The 18,296-nt window shown below is 45.6% G+C and overlaps 1 protein-coding gene across 1 annotated transcript in view; it reads right to left on the bottom strand.

Moving 5' to 3' along the window:
- Positions 1 to 1,513: 1,513 nt before the first annotated feature.
- C8A (complement C8 alpha chain) overlaps positions 1,514 to 18,296 on the bottom strand; it is a 56,001-nt gene continuing 39,218 nt past the window's right edge. Inside the window, exons 8-11 of the mRNA XM_012785122.2 lie at positions 12,026 to 12,157; positions 10,661 to 10,818; positions 6,360 to 6,582; positions 1,514 to 2,043 (exon numbers count right to left, since the gene is read on the bottom strand). Of these exons, the coding sequence (XP_012640576.2) occupies positions 1,892 to 2,043; positions 6,360 to 6,582; positions 10,661 to 10,818; positions 12,026 to 12,157 (665 nt within the window). The 3' untranslated portion in view covers positions 1,514 to 1,891. The remainder of the gene's footprint in view (positions 2,044 to 6,359; positions 6,583 to 10,660; positions 10,819 to 12,025; positions 12,158 to 18,296) is intronic.

The raw sequence follows: 18,296 nt of genomic DNA, 5'->3' as shown, positions 1-18,296 counted from the left end.
CAAGTGGACTTGCTGGACATTGGTTTGGCCTGAAAATTCAGGACATCTCTACAAAGGGCATTACAGGTTACAGGTGAGTTTAAAGATTCTTTGATTTATAATTGGTTAAAGAAACAAAGCTTTCTCTAAAGGCTTGGAACGTTTTAAGTTAAGGAAGTCTGTTAATCAGAGAGAAGCCACCAGACTGTATTGAAATGATGTGTTAAGTAAATTGAGGGCCTGCAGGTGTGGTTTACGCTTTTTCTTATATGGCCTTAGGCCTGTTCCTGAGTTACAAAGGGTATCTCCAAGAAGGGAAGGGGACATGAGGAGGCATGTCTGGCCTCCCTTCCAGTGGCCAGCAACTCAGCTTTAGGGTATTTCTGGGGTCCCCTGAGCCAAGAGGGGTCCATCCAGTCAGCTGGGTAGCTAATGATTTTACTTTAGTTCACAGAATTCATAGTCTTACAGCTGGAGAGCAATTTGTCTCAGAATGAGTCATACCTCACCCATATCTGTTTAGATGCTATTTAGATGAGACTTTGGACTTTAGGCTTTTCAGTTGATGCTAGAATGAATTAAGACTTTGGGGGCTACTGAGATGGAATGAATGTATAGTTGACCCTTGAACAACACAGGTGTGAACTGCACAGGTCTACTGAGACACTACCCTCCTCTGCCTCCTCCTCAGCCTACTCAACGTGAAGGCCACAAGGATGGAGACCCTTATGAGGATGCACTTCACTTACTAAATAGTAAGTATGTTTTCTCTTCCTCGTGATTTTCTTAATAACATTTTCGTTTCTCTTGTTTATTATAAGAATACAGTACATACTACATAAAGCATGCAAAATATGTGTTAATTCACTATTTATGTTATCCAGTAAGGCTTCCAGTAAATAGTAGTCTCTCACTAGTTAAGTTTCAGGAGAGTCAAAAGTCACATGTAGATTTTTGGCTGTGCAGGGGGTCAGTGCTGCTAACCCCTAAGTTGTTCAAGGGTCAACTGTATTTTGAATATGAGAAGGATATGAATGGGGGGCGGGCAAGACCAGGCGCACAATGCTATTGCCTGAATGTTTGTGTCCACTCAAAATTTAAATGCTGCAATCGCAACCCCAAGATGATAGTATTAGGAGGTGGGACCTTTGGGGTGATTAGATCATGAGGGCAGAGCCTCCCAGAGTTCTGTAAGAAATAAATTTCTGTTGTTCAGAAGCCACCCAGTTTATGGTATTTTGTTATAACAACCTGAAGGGACTAAGACAATATAATTACTAGTTGTGAAAATTTCAATTAAGGAAAAGAATAGTATGCCATGAGAAAATAATTGAGAGAAATGTGATATTTGTCGTAAGATATTAAGCAAACTAGAGGGATTAATTAAATTTGAGAAAGAGTCCAAATGAAGGAAACTTGAAAGAAAAAAAGTCAATTTTTAATATTTTTCTCCTTATTTCAGGGTGTCTGCTTATCTTACCAATTAATAGTGGTTCTATAGATGAACAAGTACTGTTATCAAAGAACTAGAGAATTATCATCACATTTTGTTTTATTGAGCACTGATTGTGTTAAGAGTGTGTGCCTGCCTTGTCCCTCTACCATCCTCTGAGTTCTCCTAAGCTATGGATTCAGTTTTCTTGGGTTTGGGTTTGTTTGTTTTGGGTGTGAGCAGGACTGAGCCTCTAGTTAACACTCCGACATCCAGTTCTTGAATAAACAACTGAGTTTTGCAGATAGCAGAACAGCTGGCTGTCAGTGGGACAGCCTAGTCTTAGGCCTGCAAACTGGCAGGACAAAGAAAAAAGTCGATGCTGTTTTGCAACTTCTCTGAGCTGAAATAAGTCCTTATCCGATAGCCTGTGCAGGTGACCCCAGGGCAGAACCTGTTCCAGCCTGTGCCCTGAGGCCCTCAGCAAGCCTGGGTCTGCACGTTCCTCCCCGGGCAGGAGGCCCCTCCGTTCTGGGGTGCTGGGTTGTCGCACTCTCTCCTCCTTTCCTGGGTGCCTGCTCTGCACGCAGACCAGGGGCTCCAGCAGCTCCAGCTCCCATCCGCTTTGGCTCCTGCAGAGAAATTTCCCGGGGGAGAAGGAGGTTAGCCGTATGCTGAGGGAGGGCCACCCCATCGCCAGAGAATGGTCTGCCATCCCTCCTTGGGGAAAGGCCTTGGGGTAGCCAACCAAGACCTCTGTGCTCACTGCCTCACACTTAATTTGAAACTCTGGATGGAGTGAGAAGGGGCCACTGGGAGCCCATCTCGTGAAATTGGAACCCGCGGTTCCATGGAAGATGGATAGAGGAGGCAGGGGCGTGCTCCTCGGGAGACTGACACGGAGTCACTGGAAGGGGTGAGGAGCAGGGAGCACGGCCCAGCTGGGGATTCAGAGAAACGGCTCCGCCGGACACCTCTCTGGGGAGGGTTGCTGGGCTTTTGTGTGAGGATGTGCAAATCAGGCGTCTGAGAGACTCTGACAAGGGAGTCGGAGTTGCAGAGCCACGGTGGTGACAGATTCTCTGCACAGAGCATCTGCACACAGGCACTGACCGCGGGATGTCTGGAAATCCAGCCCAGAGAATCGCCCCAGCCTGGGGCTGCTGCCACCTGCCCACTCTGTGCATTTGGGCAATCCCCTCTCTCAGCCTGAGCCTTCCTCTCTGCAGTATGAGAAGAATGGACTGATCCAATGGGTTTTTTAATCATTACTTTTTTATCACTATTTTTTTTCCTAAATGAAATCTTACATGGACCCCAGCATCTAAGTCAGATGAAAGCAGAGCTGTTCTGTTTGAAGCTGGGGTGTCTGTCGGGCTCGCCCTCCTCGCTGGGGCAGCCCCTTACACCCCAAGGCTCTGCAGATCACACTGAGAATATCACTGGATTAGGTTATCTCCAAGTCCCTTCCAGCTCTGTAATTATACTCCCTGATGGGGCAGCCGCAGCAGGGCTCTCTGTCTCTTTCTCCCATGTTGTGAGTCAGTCCCCACAGGCAAAAGTTTGCTGGGAAAATTCCTAGGGACTCTTATGGGTCTCCATGGAGACTGGCTAACTCCCCAGCCTCAGATTTGTTTGCCAGCCCAGCCTCTGTTGGGGTGAAAGTTCGATGTGATGGCTGCAAGGCCACCTGATGTCCACACCCTGCTGAGAACTAGGTTAATAGAGGCCCATGAGCTTCTGCAACTGACTGTCCATAAGGGCCTGAATGCAGGAAGAATGGGACTCAGTGAGCTGCCCTCTGTCTCCTCCCCTCCCCCAGGTCATTCTCATCATGTCCCCTGCTTCTCCAATGACTGCATGGCTACCACCGACCAAGCCTGGCGCTGGACCACTGAAGAGGCACATCTAGGTAGCACACACTGTATGTATGCTGTGTGGACAAGGATGCAAGCAAGTCCCTGGTTGGGAGGGCCCTTGAAGCGTGCTGTAATTAAATTACCCAGGCAAGGCTCGCATCTCTAAGCCAAGCTGATAACTGCAAACTGGCACATACTCCCCTCCCCACTCCTCAAAATGATAGTTACTGAAATCGTCTCGGATCCCCTACTCTCATTCCCCAAATTTCCTGACTCTTAGGCTGTGAATCAGTTGAGTGTAATGGTTAAGAGCTTGAGTCCTGAAACCAGACTGCCAAGTCCAAATCCTGGCTCCTTCGTTCCGCTGCTAGATGACCTTGTGCAAATTGTCTAACCTTCCTTCTGCTCCAGTTTCCTCGTTTGTAAATTGGAGCTAATAATAGCATTTATGTCATAAGTTTTGGGGAAATAAATGAGTTCATACAGAAAGTGCTGCTATAATGGCCGGCAAAGAATACGGGTTAGTTATTATTTCTGTTCCTTGACCTTTGGTCGCTCCGGGAAACCTGCCTGGCCAACAGGAGAATGGGGGCTGCCACACCATCCACACTCTGCGTGGGAAGGCAGGAAAGCCCTGGGCCCTGGGGCTGGCTCTATCCGCCCAGAGAAGTTTTCTTTTACCTCTCAAGTCACCCACCTACCGGGAAGTGCCTTTTTCCAATTCACCTGATGAAACTGTGTACCAGGCTTGGCCCTGGTAGTTGGTCTCCTTGATTTTATTCTCAGCATCCTCCTTCATAAAGACTTCAGCTTTCACTTGCCCTCTTGGCTCACCCCTTCCAGAATTCCTCCTTCAGGATACCAGGTGGTTCAGTGGGACTCAAATTCTACTCCCTTGCCAGTAGAGGAGGGATTTAGACAAGGAACAACCCAGGACAGATCCTCTACCATGGAGCTATCTCTTTTGCTTGTTTTAATAGAGCCCACCACATGTGTTAACTAGTTCAGTCCTCAACGTGACCTGTGAGAGTTTCCAATGTGATCTCACTTTGCAGGGTGACCCCAGATGAAAGTTGCCAGCTCTAAGGTTCAGAGGCCTGTTTGGCACCGGAGCTGTGCTGTCCTGCCTCCCATCTAGAACTGCTCTCCAGTGAGGAAATAGACCTCCCCATCGTCTCATTTTTAAACCAGATCTTATGGATGGAGATCTTTCTTGAATCCTAGGGAAATTGTTATCTGTGGTTTCTTTCAAGCCACGCTGAATTTCAAGATTTAAAGCTTCAAACTATCACCTGTTCGTCATGTTGCCATCCCTTGTTTAGGTCAGAGACTCAGAGATGGTAGGGTAGAAGGGACCATGAGACCATCACAGCCAATCACCCGTTGCGCAAATGAATCTCTTCTACAGCTTCCTGACCAGTGGTCATCCGTCCCCACCTCGCTCCTGCCACAGCGTAGCCTAACAAAGTCCTTCCTCGTTAAGCCCAAATCTCTTTGCTGTAGCTTCTCCCCATTGGTTCTACAACCTAACCTCCATGGCCACAGAATACAAATCTCATGCCTTCCCTCATGGTAGTTCAAAATCTTCTCCATGCCAAAAACTCCCACTCCTTCCAGCTCTTCCTCTTAGGACACAGGTTCGAGTCTTCCCACTTCCCTTGGCTGCCCACTTTGTTTTGCCCATGTCTCATGAAGTGTGGCTCCTGGGATGCCAGAGAAGAATCTTGTTCTGGGGTCTTGACTTCTGTTAATGTCACCCTTCACTCAGGGGGCACCTGCCTATCGCTGTCAACTCCCACTGAGTCAGCTAGGACTAAGTGCTTGGCCTGTTCTTCACACGTGGCCATCAAGCCACATGGCTCACTGCCCGTCTACCCTGTGCTGCTTATTATTCTATGGATCCAGGGGTTGTTTATTCTATGGATCCAGGGGTTGTAGCACCTAGATTTACCCACCACGCTTCTTTTTTCTTTGCATTTGCTTCATTGTGATAGCCAACTAAGATTGATTTCTACCTTGATTTGGCAGCCCATTTGTTTTACCATCATTCCCTGCACCATAGAAACTGTTTTGGATGCCTGGAAAATTGGAAACTAGAGGACTGGGACATGCATAGAGATTCTTGGAGCTCAGAGGAAACTTAGATGAAAAAGCTAAAGCCCAGATAGATGTGATTAACCAGTGTCTCACAGTGAGTTACTGAAATAGCTGCAGTTCACATCCATGTCCCCAGACCCCTTCATCTTTAAGGGACATATTTTCAGTCTTTGTTTGATAACTTTCTTCCTGGTACCAGCCATTTCATGCTGCAGTTATGTACATTTAAACCTTCCTTGCCCCAACCTTGATTTTAGTCACAGCTCCTTACACTATAATGACAACTACTAATCCCTTATGGTGGGTTGAATTGTGTTTCCCCAAAAGATATGTTCAAGTCCAAACTCCTGTTACCTGTGAATGTGACCTTATTTGGAAATAGGGTCTTTGCAGATGAAACCATGTTAAATGAGGTCATGCTGGATTAGGGTGGGCCCTAATCCCATGATGGGCGTTCTCATAAGGAGAGAAAACAAAGCCATAGAGGGAAGAATGCCATGTGAAGACAGAGGTAGAGATTGGAATGATGCATTTATAGCCAAGAAACACCAGAGATTGCTGACGACCACCAGAAGCAGGGAGAGAGGAATGGAGCCTGATCTCTCTTGGAGTTTCTAGAAGAAACCACCCAGCCAATGTTGCCTGAATTTTGGACTTCTAGCTTCCGGAAGCCTGTTGTTTCAAGCAACCTAGTTTGTGATAATTTGTTATGGCAGCCCCAGGGAACTAGTTTATCTCTCCAGAAATGAATCTATTGTCCACCTAAATCTTGGTGAGAAACAGTTCTCATCCAAGAAAGGGTCTTGACAACAGGGAGGAAGCAAAAGAACCATCAAATGTGGTGGGTGAGCAACGGAACTCTTGCATGTGAGATCCTAGGGTAGTGAACGAGCGGGTTCAGAAAGGAAGGGCTGGGAACCCCAGAGGTCCTTCTGGCCCTGGCCCCTTTGAGCTGGGCGAGGCTGGAACTGGGTGGGGTGCACGGGCCTTACCCTCTATCTCCGTCTGCTCACAGGCAGGGCCCAGGTAGCCCTGGCGGCACTGGCACCTGCAGCTGGTGCCCTCGAGGATGGGCTTCCCGTTGTTGAAGCAGGGCCCGCAGCGGCAGGCGTTGAATTCCATCAGGTACTGGTCCAGGGCCCGGCGCAGGTTCTGGCGCTTGGCCTCCAGGGGCCCCAGGTTCGTGTGCCGCAGCACTTCGTGGATGGGCTGCATCTGCAGGCACAGAAAGAACACAGGGCCCCTCCCTGGGCTCTGTCTACCTTCCCAGAGCCCAAGGATGGGCCACTAACCTTCTGGAAGGCCTGCTGCATGCCAGGCACAGAGGCAGACACCAACATTATCCCACTGCCTTGGATCCTGGCAACCACGCTGTGACGTAGGTGCTAAACTCCCCAGCTCACAGGTGAAGACGTGGAGGCTCCAAGTATTCCAGTCACTGGCTCAGGGTCACACAGTTACTAAGCCACTCATAGACCTACTTTAACCCTGAGATCTGCGCTCTCCCAATACCAGAGAAAGAAGAGAGCTTAGAAGTTATTTGTGCCAGCTCCTCTGCCCACCTCCAGCACTTTTAGGAAGCAGGGAAAGTCTGTGTGTTTGTGTGTATTTTTTTTTTTTTTTTTGATTGTCAATCTTCAGTGCAGGAATTAATAAAATCTTTGATGGGTAGTTGCAGTGTCACTGCTGAGCGATTCCTGTAATGGTGCAAGTGTGTGGGGTGGGTAGGGGGTCATTTACCTTGGAGGCAATCATGCCAGGAGTGACTGTAGTGTGGGCTTTCTCAGCCTTGGGACTAATGCGTTTCAAGTTGGTTGATCCTTTGTTGGCAGGAGTGGGCTGCCTTGTGCATGGTGGATGTTTAGCAGCCACCCTGGCCCCTACCCACTAGATGCCAGTAGCACCCTTCCAGGCATGAAAACTAAAACTGTCTCCTGACGTTACCAAATGTCCCCTAGGAGACAAAATTGCCTCTGGCTGAGAAGTAGTAGATGTAATAGAAAGATCATTGAACCTGGAGCCAGAAAACCTGGCTTCAGATCCCAGCCCTACTGCATCCAGCTGTGTGATCTGGGCCACCCTGAGCCTTCGTCCTTACCTACAACGTGTGAACAGTCCTCCCACCCTCCGGGTTTATCATAAGGATTAAAAGAGGGAGGTGGTACATGGGAAAGGCCCCTCACGTGCTAAACACTAAATCAGTGCAGCTCACTTCCTGGCTGGGTGACCTGGGACTCACAACTGCCCCTCTGTAAACCTGATCCGAATTCTAGAAAATAGGAGTAGTACCTACTTCCTAGAAGTCTTATGAGACACCACTGTAAAAGGGAAGAACAATATCAAATAAAGCACCATTTTTGTTAGATGTGATGATAGTAAAAAAACAAAAGCCCATGTTTTCCAAATTGCATGTTATCTTCAGCATGTTTACAGTGCAATCCATTTTAACACAATCATAAAATGAAAGTTTTTCTCCAAATCTCTCATTTTATAGGAGATGAACCTGAAGCCCCAAGAGGGAAAGCGATCTGCCAAAGTCACAGAGCAAGTCAGTGGTAGGACTGAGCCACACTGGGACAGTGTCACTTCTCTGGAAACAAAAGTCAACAGATGGCATTTGCAGTAGCCTTGACTGGGTTCCTGGAGTGTGTACAGGTAGTCCTGTGGCAAACAGACCTTGGCCTGCAGACGGGGGCCACAGCTCAGTTCACCATGAAGTAATGGCAGGACTGGTTGGGCCCCCAGCCAAGGGAAAACCACTTACTGGAAGCTCAGAAAATTTGGCCCCGTTGTTCGGAAGTCAGTGCAGAATAAGCTGCCCTGTTGCCCTGGTTAAAGATGACTCATTTCCAGGGAGGCCAGGACCACTGGGCAACCTCTCTTTGACCTTCCAGTGGGTCTAAGTGCCCAGTCCCCCATCTCAGACTTCTCCCTCCCAGGGACCTCAGGAAGAGGAAAGGACACATTCCAGAGGTGGGTCAGTAGGATGTAAGGGAGAAGAGAAAAGAAAAAGATCTTAGGATGGTAGCACTTGAAAAGATATTGGCAATGATCTCATCCCCATTTTACAGATGAGAAAACAGATTCACAGAAGGCAAGTGATAGGATACAGCAACACCATAAGATAACACATAGCACATAATACATCACTTAATACAACATGGCAACATAATGTAACACAGACATACTATAATATGACTCAGTCTAAGTACCTACTCTATATAAGCACTGCTGAGCTCTGGGGATATGCAAGTGAATAAGACACTGTTCCACCCTGAACTTCAGGCTCCAGATAACACCTACATGGTCTCCTTGTCTGTAGTCAGTCTCTCTCTCTCTCTCTCTCTCCCTCTCCCTCTCCCTCCTTTCTCCCTTCCTCCCTCCTTTGATTCATCCTTCACTTCCCTGTGAGCCTTCTCTTTTTAAAGCACGGTGCTGGCTATATCACTTCACCAGTGGCTTAACGCATTGAGTCCTAAATTCTCAGGGGGCAATATGAGTTGCAAAGAGATTGTGGATGTTAGTATCAGTGTGACATGACTCAGGTTGGGCTCTGTCATTTGCTAGTGATGAGATCTAAACCTGTTTCTTCAACTGACATTCACTAAGTTCCCACCCCTCTCTCCCTACCCTTGTGAAGTAGCGTATTATCCATGTGTCATAGAACAGGAAACGGGCTCAGGGAGTGAAGTACCTCCTCCAAGGTCACACACTAACAAGGCAGCTGAGCCATGTCAATACCTTTCCTCTCCCCCTGCCCCTCCAAAGCCCAGGTTCTTTTCCCAGTAGACAGTATTTGGTCTTCTCCAAATCATGAACTTCAGTCTTTCCCTTAGAAATTTGTTCAAGGCAAACACAAAGTTCACCTCTTGCCCGTGAAAGTTTATATATTACTCCTGATATCAATTTTACAGTTTTTGCCCAAATCACTAATAGCTTCATGATAGCAATTTTCAGACCCTGTGTGAATTACAGGTGCGTGAAAATGGTCCCTTACTTATTGAAGAAGAAATGAAATCAAGGTTAATCCATCTGACCTCTTTCTTCATAGAAAGCAGGGTGTTATAATAGACTTTTAGGTTTAACTATAGGTAATATGTTTTATGAGAAGGAATGTATTCATATGAGGTATTTTAAACATGTAGAAAATAGGCATGAGTATGGAGAAAATAAGTGAAAAAATAATATTTTGCTTCAAAGTCTGAAATAACAACCTTTTTTTTAATGAACTATGCTGCATATTGACAGAAGTAGTTTTTAAGCTGCTAGAAAAATCCACTCCCTTTAAAGTTTGAATATAGTTTTATGCCCTTCATGAGGTTAGGAATTTAAGGCAGAAATTCTCAACTTTGGCATTATTGACATTTGGGACCAGATATTTCTTTGTCGTTGGACCCATTCTGTGCCTTGTAGGATATTTAGCAACATCTCTATCTTCTGCCTCCTGGGTGCCAGTAATACTTCCCTGCCCCATTGTGAGTTGTAACAATTTAAAAATGTCTCTAGACATTGCTACATTTCCCGTTAGCAGCAAAATCACCCCCCATGGTTGAGAACCACTGCTTTAAGGAAGGTACTAGGATAGAAGGAAATGAGAACTGGATATGAAGTCCGAAGTTCTGAAATCCAGGCTCTGCCACATAGAAGCTCTGTGGCTTTAAACAACTCACTTGATTTCTCAGAGCCTCAGTTTCCTACTCTTTTCAATGGGAAGAATTGTATCGATGCCAGAGGTTCATTGTGATGATGAGATGTGAAAATTGAGAGCAACCGTGGCAGATTGCAGCCTAGGTCCAACTCCAAGTCACAGCTTATTTTTGTATGGCCGTAGAATGATCTTTACATTGTTAAAGAGGTGTGAAGGAGAAGAGGAAAAGAAAAACAACAACCACTACTACTTGTGTGTCAGAGACTGCCTGTGGCCCACAAAACCTGAAATATTGACTATCTGGTCCTTTACTGAAAAAGTTGGCCAACTCCTAATTTAACAGATGTGATTTTTAGAGTCTTTCAAGTACAAATGCAGATGATCATTTGTTTAATATAGCCTAACCCTGGAAAACTCCTGGGACTACTAGTGTAAAACTAAGCATTGGCCAGGTAATAAGTTTCTGACCCCAGCTCTCCGGGGCCTGGGTCTAAAGTCAGGCCTGGGCAAGGCCACTGGCTCAGTGTGCCGTTACATTTAATCTTGTTCTTTGATGGGCTCATAATAAGAAATATGAAATGATCTGGTCTGCTTCACTTTCATTCCTCATGGACGTAGAGTTCCTTCAGCTGCGAAAAGACTTACCTCGAAATCGATAACAACAGGATTATACTTTAATGACCTCCCCCAGGAACGGTAGGTAATGGTGCTCCTGTTATGTGTCAAGCCACCGGCCCAGCCAGAACTGCCACCTCGCACCAGAGAAATGATGTCTTCCACAGCCATGGCCTTCCTGCTGCTTTCTGCCAGCAAATGGATTAGCACATTAGCTCGTTTCCCAAAAAGCCAAAGGAGAAGCCAAAGGACTGGTTGGCAAGCTCAAGCAGTGAGATGTGGGACAAAGTTCGTGTGTTCTCAGTAACAGCTCTAAGCTGTTTCTCATTCTTCTACTCTTAACTATCAGGACAAGGCAGAGGAGAAGGGCCAAGACTTAGAAATAGACTCACACTCTCTAGAGTGAAGCAGAAACTGGGAGGACAGTCCAGCCCACATGGAGGAGGGAGAATGGGAAAATGGATGGTAATTCATTCATTCATTCATTCATTCATTCATTCATTCATTCATTCATTCATATGTCCACTAGTTACTCAGTGCCTGCTGTATACTAGGCAGGTTCAATCAGCTGTCATAGCTGCTAGGAAAGATGTTACTCTAGGGCTCAGTGGAGGTGCAGAGAAAAAAGTGGTCAGATATACAGTAGGGGGTCAGGGAGTTGTTGAGGAAGAAAGGTGAGTTGTCTAGGAAGGTGAGTGAGCGCTTCCCAGGTAAATGAAGAGAGGGTGGAAGGATGGCAGAGAGAGGAAGCAATGTGGTTAAGGCCCTGAAGCATGAGTGACCTAATGCAATGGGAGTAGCTTGAACCTGTTTAATATCTACTTCACCTAGTGCACTACAAACTGTTTCATCATTCCTGTCTTCTCTGTGCCTCTCACCTGAAAAATACTTTTACATGTTTGATGAATGAATGAGTGAGTGAATACATGAGCACTCCAATTGACATATTCAGAAAATGCCAGAAAATATTCATGTGCAATCCCTCCCTGACAATTATTCTTTGAGTTTGGACTTGGTAACCAGAGTCTCCTCTCTCAGCTGCCTTGTTTCCTCCCTATAGACTGTAATCTGGTGGGGCTTCCTTCCAACCACCCACACTCCAGATTCCGTCTCCACATTCCTTTCATCTCAGTTCTTACTTGGATCTTTGTCTAATACTTGAAATCTAGGAGGTTGTCCCATACAAAGGCAAGTATTTCAAAGATGAATTCAGCCCATGGTAGATTCAAAACAGAACCACTGCAGGTCATTAGTTTGGGATATTTAGCATCTATGCAGTGTGACCATTAACTGAAATGAAATCAATCAGGGGAAAAACTAGCTTCCATGTCATCTTTGTGTGTCCAAAGGAAAATCTGGCTTCTTTTTGGGGGAGACCTATTGCTAAACACTTGCCACTTTTGCCAGTTCCAAATTTTTTACAGCGATCTCCTGATAAACTTCCTTCGATGGTGATGCTATTTGTATACTCATACTCAATGCCCACAGAGGCTCCAAAGCATGTCCTGATATCTTCGCTGGTAATACCTGCAACAGGGAGACAGAGAAACATAAAATGCTGAGTTACTAAAAGACACTTGACATGCTATGACCATCTGAATAGTAGAAGATAGCTTCGGTTTTAGAGTCTTAAGAGATCTGGGTAGAAAGCCCTATTCAACCTCATTTCACTTTTCTCTTTAGTGTGTTTCCAACCCAAATACTTCTTGAAATGGTAAAGGATATCTATTGCACACACTAGTTGTTCAAAACTGTCAGTACCTTGCCCTTGCCCATTGTTTACTGAGCCTTCTTGAGGCAATGATTCTGTCTTATGCATCTCCATGTACTCCTGTGCTTACTTAGCACAGTGCTCAGCCCACGATAGGCACCATTTTCACTCTGCACATGTTGCTTCTCAGTATAATTGCCCTTCCTCTCTCCCTTTTCAACATCTTTCCAAAGTCTACTCAAGCTCCCATTCACATCTCATTTACTCCATGAGCCATTTTTTGATCAGAATAATTCCCTGTTTCTTCAGATCTACCAATGTTCTTTGTGCTTGAATAATCACATTCATCACAAGTCTTTTTGTCCAGGTTGTCTTTGCACCCAGAAAGGCCAGAGTCCTGTTGGAAGATAGATAGGTCCCCATGGAAAGTCTGCCTGCCCTTTGGACCCCACAAGGACTGTCAGGCCCTCATTATCCATCTCTGCATTTGGCTAAATCTGAGAACCCACCTAGGAACCTGCACTTTTGCAGATGAGGAAAATAATTCTCAAAGCAGTAAAGCCATTTTGCTTCAATCACACAGCCTGTAAATGAACAGAGCTGGGTTTCCAACTCGAGTCTGTCTGGCAAGATGAGGCTAGAAGAGAAGATGGAAGCAAGATATTGACCATGCTACAAAGTTCAACTTTTTCTGGGGTGACAGAGGTCTTCTGAATATAGCAAACTAGAATTTGCACTTTGAACTATCATTCCTTTTACACTTCAACTATAAAACAATTATTGCCAGTTGTAGAGTTATTCTGGACACCGCAAAGGAAATATAGCTTAGGCCTGTCATCCAGTGGAACTAAGTATTAGCTTCAATATTTTCAAGGGGATATTGAGCATCAAAGTTGCCTTGCCTGTATCCCCATTACACTGCAAACTCATGAGGTCAAGGACTTGTATCTTATTCACCATTGCCTTGCCAGCATAGCAACACAGTGTGTGTCATGAAGTAGGAGTTCAGTACATATTTTCAGAAAAAATAACGGATGAACGTAAAAAAAAAAAAACAAAAACGACTGAATAAATGAATGCCCTGAGTCCTTTGGTAAGGGAAACTTAAAATTCAGGAATCCTAAATTCAAATCCCAGTCACTAATACCCTCTATGATTTTGGAAAAGGCCCATGATCCTATTGGGCCTCAGTTTCCCATTTATGGAAAGAAAAAGTTATCATCTCCAAGGCCCCTTTCAGCTGAAGCTCTCTGTGACCCTGTGACTATCAGTTTTTCAGTAACCGCAGAGGTGAAAGTGTCAGGGAGTGACGCCCTGAGCACTGGGACTCAGCACCAAGCGAAAGGCTGCTTCTGCCATTTCTGTTCATGCACTTTTAATTTTTAATGCCTTACTAATTGAGGAAGATTTAGCATATTTAATTGTTTTGATTAAAAAATGCTTCAACAGTGATAAACAAAAGTGGATGAAAAGAATTCACGGGCAGAAGCCAGAGTGATTACGTAGGTGCGTGGTGGAGTGCTGCCGAATTAAAGCGACAGGACGGGCTGATTAATGGGGCTGGAGGGTGCCTGCGGAGTGATTATGCTCTAGAAGAGTCTGTTGACAGCCCGTCACGTGCTGCTGGGAGAAGGGAATCTCAGCTTGATTTGAGTAGCACGACTTGACTGCAAAGAATTGCCTTTCAACGACCCCAAAGTAGGGCACCAGCCAGCAAGGGGAGTGTGTGACTTATAAATGAATCATAGAACCTGAGAGCCAAAGTGTTCTTGGACACCTAGCCCATACTTCCCATTTATAGTTGAGATGGCTGAGATTCATAAAGGTTAATTATCTTGCTTAGGCCACATAGTGAAATAACAGTACAGCTGAGATTCATGCTCAAGTCTGTGTTACACAGAACCGGATGGTATTTTTGCTAATCCCAGTTATTGCCCCAGACTTAAGAATTCTGCTGTATGAGAAAACTTTAGTAAGCACCTGCGATGTTCTATCTCCAGCACATCATGTGTTGGGCAATGTAGACATCTTGAGGGTAAACTAAGATGAATGTGATGTGAATCTGAATAAGTAAGGTCCTGCCATGGAAAAGCTAGCAGGTTTGGAGTAATGTGTTAACAGAATACTAATTCGTATCCTGAAGTTGGGATGGGGGCACAGAAAGTCAAACCTGGTACCAAAATCCAGGAGTTGAACTAGAATCAGGTAGATAAAAGCATGAGTAGGGGCTGATGGGCTGGAAGGAGCAGAGAAAAGTCTGGAGACATTGTGTAGTAGGCCTTGCCCAGATGGAGGCATGGCGTGGCATGGGTAGACTATGTTCATAGAACCAGGCAATCCTCTGCCGTTGCTCCACCCCCATCCCATCAGGCTGGACTCCTGAGATAGTAAATTTAGACCAGATCAAACTGGAGTTTGTTTGGGGCTTTTGAACTCAGTGAACTCTGGAGTTGATTGTTCCAAAATCTGACTATACATTGACATCAGTGTATATAAAAATACACTTAGCTTAGAGCAAGAGAAAAGGCCTTAGAGTTTTAGATTACTCCCAACACAGTAGGGCAAATTATAATTAATTATAAAATTATAATTAATAAACTAATCTCACTGTCCTCTCTGTATGCTAGAGAGACCCAGAGCTTGGTACAAAGTTCTGGGAGCCACACTTTAAAAAGGAAATAAGAAAATAGGGCTTCCTTCAATGAACATTATTCTGCCTTTAAAAAGAAGGAGATCCTGCAATATGTGACAACATAGATGAACCTGAGGACATTATGCTAAGTGAATTAAGCCAGTTACACAAGGACAAAGATTGTCTGATCCCACTTATCTGAGATATCTAACGTAGTCAAATTCATAGATTCAAAGAGTAGCATGATGGTTGCCAGGGAACAGGAGGAGGAGAAAAAGGAGAGCTGCTTATCGATGGACATAAAGTCTTAATTCTGCAAGATGAATAAGTTCTAGAAATCAACACTGCACCCATAGTTAACAATAATGTACTGTTCACTTAAAATGTGTTAAGGGGATAGATCTCATGTTAAAGGTCCTTACTATGATAAAATAAAAATAGAGAACAATCAGAAAAGAATAATCATGAGGGTGAAGACATCCAAAGCAACATCCTTTTGAGAATGTGGAGGAGACTGGGGTGATTACCTGAAGAAAGGAAGAAAGAGCTCTCTTTAAAATAGACCACTAGAACTGGATTGAACTCCCCAGACGGTTGTCTTGAGGAAGGAGATTTAGGCTTGTGTGTGTGGTTGCAAGAGCAAGAGCTAGGAACCAAAGGACAGAAGCTCCAGGAAGGCAGGTTTAGGCTCAGCGTAAAGTACGTCATTATCACGGCCGAGCAGAGGTGAGGTGTCTCGGCAGGCACGGGGACAGGCTGAGGCTGGCTGTTTGCCTGTGAGCAGTACAGAGGGGCTCAAGGGGTAGAAAAGAACAGTGGTCTTCGAAGGTGTTTTCCGATGCCAAGATCTGAGACTTTAAGAACACACCAGAACACTTGAGACCACTTGGTAAGTACCTAATGACTTCTGTGTGCAAAGCACCTGGCAGATGAAGAGGATGAAGGAGAGTGCTTGACCCCAGTGAGTCAAGTGTATAAATGGACAAGGAAACAGACAATTACGATGTGTGTGAGAGGAACTCTGACCCAGGGCAGCAGGGTCTGGGAAGGTGTTCTTAGGGGCTGAGGAAGGATCCAGAGACAAATAGGACACACAGGGATTAGCCAGGCAAAGCTGTAAGGATATTGAGACTGCAGGGAGACCATGTGGAAGACTTTTGTCTCTAGCAGCAGGATTCTGCTCAGAAAAACCAATGCAAGCTAAACTCCAGAGTGGAGAATTGGGAAATGTCATTCAGTCAAGATGCCCAAGGAAGTAAAGAGTGCAGGAAAGAGAGAGGAGGCTGGGTTCCTTCCCACTCTAGCCTGGTCCCAAGATGAGTTGCTTTTGTGCCTGCTTGGCAGGCTGGGAGCCCAGGGGCCATGTCCCTGCCCACCACGTCTACTGTATCTTTCCCCACTCGGTCTTGGCTGTGGCACAGGTGTGAGAGCTGCCGCCCTCATGCCTCCGCGGAGCTGCTGCATCCATGTGGCTCTCAGAACCAGGCAGTTTGGTTTCTAAGGTGCCAGAACACAGCAAGTCTGTCATTCCTCAGATTAAAAGCATTAGGTGGAAAACAGCAGGTGTAATGCATTATTTATCTCTTTGTAACAAACAAATACCACTCAGGTTGCTATGATCTATCTGCTATGTTGCTTTGCTACATTGGTTGCCTCTAAAGACAGCCTCAGAAGGGAAAAGAGAATCAAATAGTCTATTTTTCTGCTATCACATTGGAAAAGATGATTGTTGGTCTGTGCCTGGGCTAGCTGGGAGATGTTGGCTAGCTTACATGCTCACTTGGTACTTCTGTTTATCCATTAAAACTCATGCTTCTTCCCAGCCTCCTGAGAATAAACTGAGTACCTCTGTGCCTGTGCAGGGGCTAGTCCCTTTACCTCTTTCACTGAGTTTCTCTCACTCAGCTCCAGGCAGCCTTCCCTCACTCCCCAGGGGCCCTGGATCTGCGTCCCCACTGTACCCCTGCGCTCCTCTCCAACATGGCATGTGGCACCCTCTAGTACTTGTCAGTTTCTTGCTCTGTTCTTCCTGTAAGACTGCAAGCTTCTATGTCATCTTGTAGGCTTACAAGGCTCTGCACAGAACCTGGCATGAGCCACACCCCCCAGGAGGGCTGGAGGATTCCAGCCTGTCTAGACACTACCTCTAAAATGTTTTGAGAATCACAGGTCTTTCTTTCCTTGATGATACAAATTACAGCTTTGCGATGTCTTGCGCTTGATTAAGAGTTGATCTGTTATGAAGCATTTTCATCTGCATTATCTCACTGAAGACTCTCAACAGTCTTCCAGGGCAAGGAGGATTTACCCATCCTACAGGCTCCGGGGGTTGGGCGAAGCAGGCAGTGTGGCAGTTAAGAGCGTGAACAGTGGGGTCGGGGTTCCACCATTCACGTGCAGTGTGACTCTGAGTAAGTCGCTTATCTTTGTGACTCATATTTCTAATCTTTAAAGTGGGAATGAGAATAGTTTCCATAAGTGAATCCCTAAAAAAGTGTCTGGCACAATTCTCTGTTCAACAAATCTTAGTTGTCATTTTCAGGTAACTCGCCCAAAGTCCCACGACTGACGAGCCTGAGAATCAGGTCTTGAAGCACGGTATGCTATACCCAAACTCGGTGGCAGCTCCACTGCATCATGCTAGCGTTACTTTGCAGAGAAACTGCCATTGCATGCCATGATTGGCGATGGTGGTCCCGAAAGGAGGCTTACCAAGCCCCTCATTCCCTGGCTACCTCATTCTACACAGGCACTCAGAGAAAGGAAGCTCTGCTCCCAACGGGCAGTGTTGACACTGCAGTCTCATGCCCTCCTCTCGTAAGGGCTCTTCAGAGGCTCTGGCCTTCTAGACAACTTTAGCCATGACAAGAGGCAGCATTTAGGCTCTGGAATGGAGGCAAATTGTTGAACCTCTCCGTGCCTCAGTTTTCCCATCTGTAAGATGGGAATTTTAATAGTACCTCCCTCACAGGGTTGTTGTGAGTGTCACATGAGTTTATCCATGCCATGTAACATGCTCAGGACAGTGCCTGGCTCAGAGCCAGCAATAAGAGTCACGTGCTACTGTCACTGCAGATACCAGGAATGCTGCAGGTTATATCAAGGCTCTTGGTTCCTGATCCTGAATCTGAAAAATTAGAGAGTGAGGAAGACTAAGGAATATGTGAGAATAAGTTTTCAGAATCAGTATTTCTGCAGCATAAACTGTCAGGCCATGAGTGAGTGAAGGGGGTCAGACAGATTTGATAAGTATTATTAACTGCTAGGTAGAGATTTTCCATGTGTTATCTCATTTACTATTGACCCATCTTAACAAGCACAAT

The sequence above is a fragment of the Microcebus murinus genome, chromosome 2, assembly GCF_040939455.1.
Source record: "Microcebus murinus isolate Inina chromosome 2, M.murinus_Inina_mat1.0, whole genome shotgun sequence".
Classification (NCBI taxonomy): Eukaryota; Metazoa; Chordata; class Mammalia; order Primates; family Cheirogaleidae; genus Microcebus; species Microcebus murinus.
This window is presented reverse-complemented; position numbering and strand designations above follow the sequence as displayed.